This window comes from Cervus canadensis, chromosome 23 (assembly GCF_019320065.1).
Source record: "Cervus canadensis isolate Bull #8, Minnesota chromosome 23, ASM1932006v1, whole genome shotgun sequence".
Taxonomy (NCBI): Eukaryota; Metazoa; Chordata; class Mammalia; order Artiodactyla; family Cervidae; genus Cervus; species Cervus canadensis.
In genome coordinates this window covers 49,963,755-49,977,004 of record NC_057408.1, presented here as the reverse complement: position 1 = coordinate 49,977,004, position 13,250 = coordinate 49,963,755, and the positions used below count along the sequence as shown (strand labels likewise).

Sequence of the window (13,250 nt, the reverse complement as noted above, 5' to 3'; positions counted from 1 at the left end):
GTTGGGTGGGTTTGCCAGGGTTGCCTGGGGTTGCCTGATTGCCAAGGTTGAAAGTTTGTGCTCTACCTCCATGAGGATAAACCCAGAACAGGGAGGGTGGGGATGGGGAGGGGGTGCTTCACACCCACCAGCTGAGATGCTTCATGATTCCAGCTCCTGGAAGAGTGAGTCTAGGTGCTTCCATGGTCCCTGGTGTACTCAGAATACACTGTCCAAGCACATAATGCATGTTGCTATCCAACCACTTCTGCAACTTGTATGTTATAATATGGGATTCAAGAATTTGGCACCCAGGCTTCAGCCATTTCTCTTTCCAGAAGCTACCTGTGAGTGAGGTTTAGGCACTATTTAAGCTGAAATTCTTCTCCAAAACATATACATTCTGTTTCTCTGACATGCTCTGTGCTGTTATAAGCATGCAGACTGGAGGGATTGGCCACAAATCACTCTGTGTGATTTTAGCTTTTCCAAAGAGATGCTGGGAGACCATGTACAAGACAAACTACCCCTGCAGCCTGGCTTCAAGCTACTCCATCTCCCACCCCTGCTGGTCTCACCTGGGTCACTCCACTCACAGCCACCTTTAGCCACCTTTAGGACTAAAGTCCTACCTTTAGTCCTGAAGGATTACTTCAAGCACCACACTGAAGAATTTCCATGACCTGGAAAAAACAAATGGCAAATGGTGATAAAAATGATCTTCCATTATCAATCTGTTCTCTTTCGTCTCATCTGTCTATCCCTTTTTTTTTTTGACCATGCCACGCCAGTTGTGGGATCTTAGTTCCCCAACCAGGGATCAAACCCATGCTCATAGCAATGAAAACAGAGTCTTAACCACTGAATTGCCAGAGAACTCCCTGTAAACCCCTTTTACCTACTGAAAAGGGCAAGGAAATGCAAGGGGAAAATACTAAACAGATGGTCTATCAGAATTCCTATTTATGAAATTTTCCAATTAACTGTGAGATAAAAAAAATATCAAACATCCCATCATTAATGCATCCAGAATCACAGTCTCAAATTTGGTAAGCAAAATTGGAATGGAACCCTCTCATACAACTGCAGAAATGAAGCAAGTGTACAACACCACCACCAAACTACCTGGGCACCGTTGCCATTTCTAGGAAGGTCTGTCAAGGTAAGAGAGAAACATACCAAAAAAGCTTCCATAAAAGTTTCCTTCCAACTTCACCTTTTCTTGGCATCACTGTGACAGTCTGAGATCTGTAACTGCTTCGTTTCTTGCCTAGGATGGAAGTTCTAGGAGGACCGGCAGTCTGTTCTCTATAGCACTTGTGTTGCCATCAGCTAGCTTTAGCCCTTGTATGCAGTAGACCCTCTGTGGAATGAATGAGCAAATGAATGAACTATTTCTGACTCTTCCACCTAAGTATCATCCCATTTATACTCTCATTGCTTGATGGTTTCCTCTAAAATATCTCTTCATCTCTAGATTTATCTGAGGTCATTTTTTAAAAATATTTGTTTATTCATCTGTCTGGCTGTGTTAAGTCTTAGTTGTGTCATGTGGGATCTTTCGGTGTGGTACATGCACAGGCTTTCTAGCTGTGGTGTGCGGGCTCAGTAGTTGTGGCACGCAGACTTAGTTGCTCTGCAGCATGTGGGATCTTTGTTCCCTGACTAGGGATTGAACCCACATCCTCTGCATTGCAAGGCATATTCTTAACCACTGGATCACCAAAGAAGTCCCTCACTTTTCATTTTCTTAAAAAAAAAAAAAAAAAACCCTAACTATACAGTTGGTGCAGGGGAGTCAGTTCTACCTCATTTTCCCATCCTTTGACTGTAAATTTCGACTCGCCTTTTCCCACTGCCCTGATTTTTGCTGGTCTTGTCATCAAAAGATGGAGGGCAATTTGGTCTTTATCCCTGGGTGACCCTGGTAAGAACCTGGCTTCAAAATAGGAAAATCTTAGTAGTGAGACGTGTTTCTTTACTGTAGAACTTTCTTTGGCCATCAGAGTTTGTACAGTGGAAGATTTCTCTCTAGTGGCCAACGCCACTGCCACTCTGATAGAAACATGAAGCATGGACCAGAGTGAATGATTATGGAGTCTGATGCTGCTGCTTGGGAAATGAGTCATCATTTATGGGAAGCACCTCCTGCTGCAGATGTTCTTTTCGGACCCTCCGCATGAGGCAAACTTGCCCTCTCAGGAGGTGACCATAGGCTTCTGTTCAAGGACCTGGTTCTTAAAGAAAATGTAGCCTTTCAAGTTTTGACTCTTGGAAGCACATCTAGTTGATCGCTTAGAAAGAGAGGCAGAAACAGTGAACCCTGATGACGGGGTGCTGGGAGCAGCAGCAGACAAGTTAACAAGCCCCAAGTTGAGCTCATCTTAAAGACAACTTGTTTTGAAGAATCTCTCTCCCAAAAAAGGCAGTGAAATGTATGAGTCATCTTCAGTAAGATTAAATTACTATTTCTTTCTGAAGCAATTAGCTATCTACAGCTTAGCCAGAAAACCACAACCAAGTGTTTATAGGTTCTTGTAAGTGGATATCAACAGTCTCTCCATTTTAAATACAGTAGTGTGTACATGACCTTCGCAAAGTCCCTAACTTCCCCTTCACCTCAGCAACCATAAAGTTCATTTGCTAAGTCTGTGGATACAAGAATATGTATGGCTGAGTCCCTTCGCTATTTACCTGAAACCACCACAACATTATTAATCGGCTCGACCCCAATACAAAATAAAAGGTTTAAAGTTTAAAAAAAAGGGGGGGAGGTGACTCTCTCTCTGCCTGACTCTGACGTGTTAGAGACAAGATATCAGAATGTACAAAGATTCCCTCTGGGTTCTCATAAGTGTTTGCAAGTTTGTGTGTGGGTGTGTCATCCTCAGAATGTATATATTCACCCTCAAGCCCAGAAGTCAGCATTCCAGTACACATTAGAAAGCTGTCGCTCATCGAGCTGTGTTGAAGACAGATTTACTTCCTCAGCAATGTGATGAAGCAGCTCCGCGAGCTGACTCTGCTGTGGCTAAGATAACAAGTCTGCAGGGAGAGGCTGCGTCACACGCTCCTCTGCGAAACAGCTGCTTCTTATTCAGAATCAGAGCGTGTGCAGCTTTTTAAACAGCACGTTTTCATTCTGGGATGCGTGACAGGCCTTGGTTTTGTTTTTTACATTTCTCTGCTGCTCTTGGGTCAAGCAAACGTCTGCGTGACTTTGCAAATAACACTTGATTTCTGTTTTCTTAAAAGAAATTGGAAAGCTGGACAGCCAGATAACTGGGGTCATGGCCATGGGCCTGGAGAAGATTGCGCTGGACTGATTACTTTTGGGCAGTGGAACGATTTCCAGTGTGAAGACATGAATCAGTACATCTGCGAGCAAGACAGGGAGAGAGGTAAGCAGTGGAAGGGATTTAAGAGAGCACTGCAGAGCTTATATCTTATTAAAGGGCAAGAGGAGTATAAGGGCTCTGAAAGTAGGTTCTGCAACTGGATTCCAGTCCTGATTCTGCCACTTAGTATCTCGGCAAGCTATTAACCTCAGGAAAATAATAATAGTAATCCTCTTCATGGGGTTTTTGTGAGGACTTAAGTAAGTTAATACATGTGCCTAATGTAGAGGAAGTACTCGGTAAATTTTAGACTAATGGGCCTAGGTCATTACCTTATAATACTGTCACTCAGTTGTTCTTTATCATATGGCACCAATGTCAAAGTCTTTTCATATAACAAACTATCAGAGAAATTGGGAAAACAATACCACTTGCAATTGCATCAAAAAAGATAAAATATCTAGGAATAAATTTAACCAAGGAAGTGAAAGACCTATACACTGGAAACTATAAGACATTGATGAAAGGTATTGAAGAAGGCCCAAATAAATGGAAACATTTTCTGTGCTCACAGATTGGAAGAGTATTGTTAAAATGTCCATTCTACCCAAAGAAATCTATAGATTCAATGGAATCTCTATAAGAACTCCAGTGTCATTTTCCACAGAAATAGAGAAAACAATCCTAAAATTTGTATGGAACCACAAAAGACCCCAAATAGCCAAAGTAATCTTGAGAAAGAAGAACAAAGCTGGACATACTCCCTGATTTCAAAATATATTACAGAGCTACAGTAATCAGAACAGTGTGGCAGTGGCATAAAAATAGCATATATCTCTGTCAGTGAAAGAGAATAGAGAGCCCAGAAATAAGCCCATGCACATATGGTCAATTAATTTATGACAAAGGATCCAAGAATATACAATAGGGAAAGGACAGTCTCTGATAAATGCTGCTGTGAAAACTGGACAGCCACATGCAAAAGAGTGAAACCAAACCACTCTCTTAACTCTACACAAAATAAGCCCAAAATGGATGCATGACTCAAATGTAAGATTTGAAACCATTAAATTTCCAGAAGAAAGCATAGGCAATAATCTCCTTGACAGTGATCTTGGTAATGATTTTTTGGATCTGAAAACAAAGGAAAAAATAAATACGTGTAACTACATCAAGGGGCTTCCCCAATGGCTCAGTGGGTAAAGAATCTGCCTGCAATGCAGGAGACACTGGTTTGATCCCTGGGTCAGGAAGATCCCCTGGAGTAGGAAATGGCAACCCACTCCAGTATTCTTGCCTGGAGAATCCCAGGGACAGAGGAGTCTGGCAGGCTACAGTCCATAGGGTCGCAAAGAGTCAGACACGACTGAGCACAATAGCACTACTACATTTGGGATTTGAGTTGAGACTAGGACGCCCCAGAACAGGCTCCTTTGAAGTGAATTTTACCTTTTATTGAATCTGAATAAGAACTTCGAGGCATTTATTTAAAAAAATAATTACTGAATGATGTATTTGGAATGTTTTCTTTAAAAACACACACTCCTTTTTCTGAATTGTCCATTAAAATTGTTCTTTAAGAAGAACTAACACCCATTCTTTTTCCTCTCTTTTAGAATTAGCAATTACATTATAATGGACCATGATATCATAATAGGAGCAAACTGTCGACAGTTCTCAAAGGCAAAAGATACTTCTTTCTGATTGCATCACCTTCTCATTAGATTGAGGGGGAAAGCACTGAAGACCAATTACTGAAAACATTGAAAGCCCATGTTCTCTACCATCTACCTTGCTCAAGGACAAAGTTTGGAACAAAAGTGTTCACCTAGTGTGATGTACGGATTGTCAGTAAGCAAATGGACTGAATCATATAGATTTTTCTCAGCCAATAACCGTACAGTTATGCAAATCATGTCTTCCAGAGTATGGAATGCTCCAATCAGAAAAAAGATTATCATTGGTTGTTGAGCTTTAGGAATAACTGAAAACATACACTGTGTAAACAGTACCTTACATTTCTATTGATAAAATCCCAAATGTAGGAAAAATATGCAGACATACAGATATATAGGCCAACTCTTAGTAACAATATGAAATATACTTAAAGAGCTTTTAAAACTTTGTATTTTTGTACAAAATATTTGCCTTTTTGCAATTTTTTTCTTTTTATTTTTGTCATTTTACCAATATAGTACATGAAGCCAAAGAAAACAATAATGGTACTAATAAAAACTCATAGGGTTTCTTGTCAGATTTAATTCTATGCAGTGGCAAAGAAATTTTTTCAGTTGTGGTTTAAAAAAATAATTAAATATATGTGTGTATGTATATTTTAATGTATCATTTCCTCAGAGGAGTCAATCACTTGAAATGTCTAGAAATGGCCCTGCAGATTTTGCCAGTGGAGGTCAAGGCTGAACATGTACGTGGCTCAGCCATGTGGGCTACACCTCCAGCCCATCACCAGCCAACACCCTTGCTGTGTGTCTGCCAGGCTCAGAGGAATGGTCAACTCAGGATGTGCTTTTTACTTCATTTTGGCGGAGTCAGGGGTGGTGGAGAGGCATCTGTTGGGAAGGGTGGACAGAGCACCTGTATCTGGCTATTAACAGAAGGTCCTGTTTTGTGGCTGAGACATGAACACACTTGGTTTCAGGCCCATACCAGGGCAGATATTAAATGTCAGGAAAGCATAACATCACATCGGCCAGAGACAGAGATGCTAAGATGGGGACAGCTCTATGCTACCTGGAAATCTTATGTTTTCTGGAGTCAGATTCCAAAAACACAGAATCCCAAGGCACATGCATGATGAAATGCAATAATACAACCTTGGCCACTGTGTTGAACTCTTGCAAAGAACCTTATGTCGGAGTCCATCTGCCTTCTACTCTTTAACTTGCCATGGAGAAGTCTAACATGCAGTGTGCTGAAATCAGGCTTAAATGTAACTGATGCTCAAAGGTAAGATTTCCACCCACCAGATTCCCTTCCCAGGACCTCCCCAGCCATGCTGCTACCTACCCCACGTACAATGGTAAAAGAATAAAGACAGAGTTTGACTTTGACGCCTGCAGCTGTGTGGACTGTGTTGTCTTGCCCTGGTCACCGTTTATGCTGTCTCTGCAGCCCAAGAGTGGCCATCTCCTCAGCACCTGGATGCCCTGCTATCCCGCCCATGGGGTCTGGTCAGACTGGCCAGACCTGCCATCATTTGGGCCCTGCGATCCCAGACAGGCCCTGGACCCTGGTACCTTTTCAGGCTCAAGACCTTCTATAGACTAAACTGTATCCTCTTTTTCATCCTCTTCTGGTTTCTTAGGTGTCAGTTAAGATCATGTTCGGATGCAACTTGAACTTAAACATCTGATGCCATCATCGGAAGAGAATGTTGCTGATTCCCACAGCTGAAGGTGTTCCTCTCCTGGCCCTTATACCTTACCCAGGGTTTATCATCTCTCAGGCTTCAATCAGATGCTCTCATGTCATCCTCCCAACAGCCCTAAGAAGTGGGGCTTCCTACTTACTCGCCCCATTTTATAGAAGGAGACACTCAGGGAGGTGACATCATTTCCTGGGCCATATCATCACCAAGGAGTGAGGCAGGATTCAGACTTGAGCTTTGAAAATGTTCTAGAGGACTTCCTTGACGGTCCAATGGTTAAGACTCTGCACTTTCAGTTCCCTGGTCAGGGAACTAAGATCCCACATGCCACACGTGGTGTTAAATAGATAAGTAAAATTTTTTTAAATGTTCAAAATTTTTAAAAATGTTCCTTCTTTCAGAAGCAAGGTCCTTCCTAATAACAGAGTAAAATCAGATGAAAATCACACATTATCAGATGCCTCATGTACTGCTCTATATATTTAGCTATTTATATACCAGGTTTCTATTCACCTACTCACCACTGATGCTCTTCTGGGAGGAGAGTTTTGGTAAAATGTCATGAGGTTTTCAGGCTATGAGAAGTTACGAGTTGCTATGAGAAGATGGAAACTTTTTATTTTTGTCCCCACCCCTCAGCATGTGGGATCTTAGTTCCCCAACTAGGGATCAAACCCCCGCCCCCTGCAATGGCAGCTCAGTCTTAACCACTGGATCTCCAGAGAAGTCCCTGTTTTTCTTTTTAAATGGCTCTTGAAGAATGATTGCACAACCAGAAAGAATAAAACCCTTTCTTTTCCTCTTTTGCAATCAGTGTTCACCTTTGATCAACTCTTCCCATAACCATCTGAGTTTAGCACTTAAGAGTTTAAATCAGACAACAAAGAGTACAACCTGCTCTCATTTTAAAAAAAATCAGACGTTGAAGGAAGTAGAAAGCTACGTCAGTCATACATTCCACCATAAATCAGGTAACAATACTAAAGCAAGTGTATTTTGCCTCAAAACCGATTGATCTCTTCTTGGAAAAGTATGTTAACTCATTCATGGCTCAATAATAAGTCTAATAATAATAATAATAATAAAAAGTAAATATATTTAGCACTTTCACATACATTATCTCTTCTAATCTTGGTGCAAAACCTTTCTCTCTACTTTAGGAATGAGGACGCTGAGGGGAATTTGAAGACTTGCTCATTGCCCACATCCCAGTCATGCATATCTGATCAGGCTCGTCGTTCTTATGTTCCCTAAATCTAAGTCCATCCTAACCCTTACCCCAGCTTAAAATCTTCTGAGTTGCCTGCAGGACATACATGCAGGGGCCCTGGGGACCAGGTCCCCAGCTGTAGCTCCAGCCTCCCCTCCGCTGTACCCTCTGGCTCCCTTGCCTTGAGCTGGAACAGCCTTACAAGCCACCTGCAAAGTTCCTCTGTGCTCCTTCTTACTTACTTCTTACTGTGCTCCTCCTCCTTAGAAATCCAGACTCTACCTGGATTTCATTCTCAACTTCTTTAAGATTCACTCAAGCATCACTTCTAGCCTGAATCCTTTCCCAGCATATGCATCCTGAAGCTGAGACTTCTTTTCATGTCAAGCAAGTGCTACCCACAAGTGTTCCAGGTACTATGAAAGAAAAACCCTTTCACGGCGTTAAGACCATCTACAGATCAGCTGAGAGGCCCAAACATCACTGAATTAAGAAGAGAAAGGTGAATGGAGCCAGTCAGCTACAAAATCTTAAAGAGAACTGAAGAATGGGAGAAGCCAGTCAGGAGAAATGAAGGCATTCGTGTTGATGATAGTCGGTTATTATACATCTACTATATTGGACATATGTGTAATATACCTATTAGGAATGGAAGACTGAGTGAAGAGAATCAACTGGCAAAAGAGATTTATTCTACTTAGCAACATATGGCCCCGAGTCAGGGAAAAGCTTTCGAAACCTTTTCTGAATGAGAGTGTAAGGAAGTATCTCTTTTCTGTTATGCTCAACAGTTTTAGAAGTATAGGTGAACTTTGGCCATCTCTTTAAGAGGGAATTTTTCTATACAATAACTTCATTTTCCTGGAAAGCATCCTTTAGTGGCACAGGATCACACTTATTTTATAAATCACAAAGCAGATGTTGTAGAGATTTTGCTCCACCCATTCATCCTTCTTCTTCTCTTCCTAGATACCCTTGCCAAATAAATATAATACATAGCATGCCCAGGTTACACAGGTAGCCAAGAGTCCAAAGAAAAGCAGGCTTAAGAAAACAAATTCTCCAGATGCAGAGCTCCTGGTTTTCACATTTTTCAATGAATGAGTTTATGAATGAACTATCTCAGTTCAGCCCTGCCTGCCACAGCCAGGGTGATGGCCCAGCCTCCAGCCTTCCTCTGAGGACTTACGAGCCCTGAGTTTGTAAAACAGGAATCACCCGTGCAACTTGGGCAGGAGTCAGCTGCCAGCGAGGAAGCTCCTGCCAACAGCTCATCCAGAAGGTCATTAAATAGGCTTAACCAAAGGGGCTTTAGTCCTCTTGGCCAGGGATGGAGAATTGTCCTTTGGCCAGTGTTCCAACCACTGGTGCCAGAGTTTGCTGTATTCTTTAATCATCGCTTATTGCCATGACCCACTAAATCATGCCTGCAAGCTGCAAGGAATTATAAGATTGTTAAAACCAGTTCCTGTGCCTGAGAGCAAAGGAGCTAGGCCAGGCCTGACAAAAACCAGCACAACTGCAGAGTAGCTGTAATAACACCTCATGACTCCTAGGAACTTGGCATGTACTGTCTCCAACCACTGTGCAAGGAAACTAACTGAAAATCAGACAAGTTAAATAGTTTCCTAAGAACTGGGATTTGAACCCACCACCACCTAGCTCCCATAGTAACCCTCCTGAGAGTTTCGGCTTTCTATGTTGTATTCTGTTCTTTGCCACAAGAAATCATTCAAATCACCAAGTCTCTCTCACAGAAGCAGGGAGATAATGGATGAATCCTGATTTGAGCTCTTTACATGAAAGTCCTACACCAGGGACTTCCCTGGTGGTCCAGTGGCTAAGACTCCACACTCCCAATGCAGGGGGGCTGGGTTCAATCCCTTGTCGGGGAACTAGATCCCACAGGCCGCAACTAAGAGTTCACATGATGCAACTAAAGGTCCTGTGTGCCGCAGTTAAGGCCTGGTACAGCCAAATAAACAAAGGTACTAGATCAATCGCTTTGCTATCTGAGCAAAGAAGCAAAAATTCACTTGGCACCCATACCATGGATGTCCAAAGCGGTCCAGATTGGAGAAACCACCCTAGATGCTAAAGTAACTAAACCTCTCACAGAGTTCTCTGATATAAATTAGTTTCAAATGAAAAGAGGCTCTAGAGCCAAACAGACCCAGGTTTGACCCCTGCTGTCTACCTCCTTGTTATAAGACATACTCACACAAGTGGCAAATAGCTCTCTCCCCTTGTCTCTTTCTTTCCCACCAGGCCTTCTGCTCATGGACAGAATCAGCATTGGACCTGGGAGGAAAAGGCACACACAGAAGCCTGAGGCTGTGGGAAATCCTGCTCACACAGACAGAAAGCAAGAAAGAGTCTCCAGTGGACTTGCTAACATGTTCTTATAAATCTATAATCCTGCCACCAATCCCCCAAAAATATCCACCATGATGTTCCTGGGTAGTGAAATGAGTGGTTTTTCTCTTGCTTACTCAGCATATACAGCGATCATATGTGCTGCAGACACACACTACCCTGCTTTTGATGGTAATAATAATTTGTTTCTAAGTAACTATTTATTATGCCTCCATTGGGGCTTCCCTGGTAACTCAGCTGGTAAAGAATCCACCTGCAATGCAGGAGACCCCAGTTCAATTCCTGGGTTGGGAAGATCCCCTGGAGAAGGGATAGGCTACCCACTCCAGTATTCTTGGGCTTCCCTGGTGGCTCAGCTGGTAAAGAATCTGCCTGCCATGTGGGAGATCTGCGTTTGATCCCTGGGTTGGGAAGATCCCCTGCAGGAGGGCCTGGCAACCCACTCCAGTATTCTTGCCTGGAGAATCCCATGGACAGAGGAGCCTGGCGGGCTACAGTCCATGGGGTTACAAAGAGTCAGACACAACTGAGCGACTAAGCCCATGCCTCCATTCAGACAAAACTATTTGAAAACAAGCTGTTTTTACTTGAAAGGTATAGTTTGGGGTCCATTTCATAAAATAGGATTTCAGGCCCATAAGATGCCACCTAATTGACAGTCTGCAGAGAAATAATCAGAATGTCACATATTTCAACCCCACACCTACAACATTGGTACATTTGGTGAAGTATACCAAGGAGCTTGGATCAACAGGCATGAGGAATAATGACCAGTACCTTCATACAAACCTTGGCATTTCTCAGAGGAAAAAAGGGACTTAGAAGAAAATCACATGATGGCTAGATAGATGGAAAGAAAGTAGGGGAAAAGGGAGGGAAGGAAGGAGAGAGGAACAGAGATGCATAGATAGATAAACAGATGCATAGAATGGAAGAGAAAAAGGAAGATTGAAGATCAGCTAAGAGAAAGCTGTCACCATTTATTCTTTCTTTTTAATCCCAGAGTCCATTTGAAAGAGTTCTTTCAGTGGAAAAAAGCACTGCCTTAAAGTCCACTGAAGTCCTCCACCTTCCCCCCTCGCGCCCCCGATGACACCTTAGGAGTAGCCAGCACCACTGCACACACGCTTCTGAGGGAATGAGAAAATCATCTGCCCAGGATCACCTGTGCTCACTTTTCCACTCTGTGGCTCCAGCATTTGGAAATCCTAGAGCCCCAGAATTGCCTTTTCCTGTTTTCGTTTTCCATCGCCTGCGCTGTGTTTTTCCACAGTCTGCAGTGAGAAGGGGCAGCTGGGTCAACTGGCCCTGGCATCGGGGCTTGCTGTTTCCCTCCCGCTATGGGAAGAGTTTTCCTCCCTCTGTGATTTAGCTCAGTGACACACACCCTGAAACAACCACACCCCGTGAGACCAGGACCCAGCAAGTTACCCAACACCAGGTGGGGACGAACCTCCCCAGGAGCAGATCTGCCAGGGGCAGGCAGTTCCTGCAACCGGAGACCCCCACGGGAAGGTGCTGGGCACCTCTGAATAGCCGGCAAGGCTGATCTTCTGTCTGAACATTTGCATGAACTCCAGATTCCCGTCCTTTCTGGTCTAGCCTGGTCTGGGCTTCCCAGACAAGGCATGGTGCTAGTGGTAAAGAACCTGGCTGCCAATGCAGGAGACATAAGAGACATGGGTTCGATCCCTTGGTCAGGAAGATCCCCTGGAGGAGGAAATGACAACCCACTCCAGTATTCTTGCCTGGAGAATCCCATGGACAGAGGAGCCTGGTGGGGTACAATCCATAGGGTCACAAAGAGTTGGACGTGACCGAAGCCACTGGTCTAGCTCCATTGCTATTTTTGAGAAATAATCTTCTACTTAGTGTTACAGATAATATAAGAAAATATCCCCACCCTTAAGAAAATAAGCCAGTCCCCAAGCACTTGAAGGATAATGTCCCAGACCACACAGCCTGACGTGTCCCTAAGCGTCACATTCTCCTGGGGTCTCACAGGTCCCTGCTGTCGTCACAGCGGCGGGGGGCACACTGCTCTGTCAAGACCCACACCCGAGCACCCACCTCCCTTTCAGTCTCTAGGTTAGAAGCTCTGAAGAAGGCTCACAGTCAAGGCTAGAGCACAATAAAAGATAAACAGTCACAGAGAGCATCCAGATGCTAGACAAGCAGAGCTTGCCAGCCAGGGAGGTCTCACCTGGATGCTCCTTTCCTCGCTCCAGGGTGCCACCTGACATCACCTGGAAAGCCCTCTGTCGAGAACCTTTTGGGCATCCAGCCCCCTGACGTGCCCCTCTCTTGCGTATAGATCTGTGGGTCCACACTGGGGACACCTATCTCCAGTTATCCACATGACAGAGATCTCAGCCTTCAGACAAGATCCAGTCTCTCCCTTCGTGGTTGGCACCAAAATAACCAAATCTCAATAATAAAAACCCAAAGCCACTACTGTAAGAGACAGAGGAAAGGACAGGGAAGGAGACAAGCCTTGGTAGAAAGGCTGGAATGTGAGACTTTACCCAAAGGAGCATTATCTCCAAAGGCCACGTGCCACATGTTAACCTACAGATGTTCCATGAGAGCCCTCGGCATTTCTCAAATGTGAATTAAATTGAGCACCTTTACTGCACAGGCAGTTGTTCATTCATTCATTCACCAAAGATTCACATGGTCAATCTCTATGGCCTCCTTACTATGTTCTAGATCTTGTACTAGGTACTAGGAATCTCTCTCTTCTTTTTTTATACTCACGGGATTCTCTATATATTTTTCTGTAACTCATTTTTAATATAACTTTATTTATTTATTTGGGAGACTCTTAGTTATCATGGGGAGGAACCTGGGGATAAGGAGATAAAGCACATATTTTTATCAGGCTAGTGCCAAAAGCAAATTTTACGCTATTTTAATCATGTGGACAAAAGGCCAGGACAATGAAGAGGCCTTTGACAAC

The 13,250-nt window shown here is 43.5% G+C and overlaps 1 protein-coding gene and 1 long non-coding RNA gene across 4 annotated transcripts in view; one reads left to right on the top strand and one right to left on the bottom strand.

The window, feature by feature from the left end:
* Window positions 1-6,388, top strand: part of COLEC12 (collectin subfamily member 12) — a 179,948-nt gene extending 173,560 nt beyond the window's left edge. Inside the window, exons 9-10 of the mRNA XM_043443901.1 lie at window positions 3,235-3,380; window positions 4,934-6,388. Coding sequence (XP_043299836.1) covers window positions 3,235-3,380; window positions 4,934-4,953 — 166 coding nt within the window. The 3' untranslated portion in view covers window positions 4,954-6,388. The remainder of the gene's footprint in view (window positions 1-3,234; window positions 3,381-4,933) is intronic.
* The window catches only part of LOC122425481, a 34,463-nt gene that overhangs the window by 3,145 nt on the left and 18,068 nt on the right, over window positions 1-13,250 (bottom strand). The window contains exons 2-3 of one of the 3 annotated variants that reach the window (XR_006264866.1): window positions 1,159-1,342; window positions 612-662 (exon numbers count right to left, since the gene is read on the bottom strand). This is a non-coding gene — a long non-coding RNA (uncharacterized LOC122425481). The remainder of the gene's footprint in view (window positions 1-611; window positions 663-1,158; window positions 1,343-13,250) is intronic. The other 2 variants (XR_006264864.1, XR_006264865.1) reach the window with 2 other exon arrangements.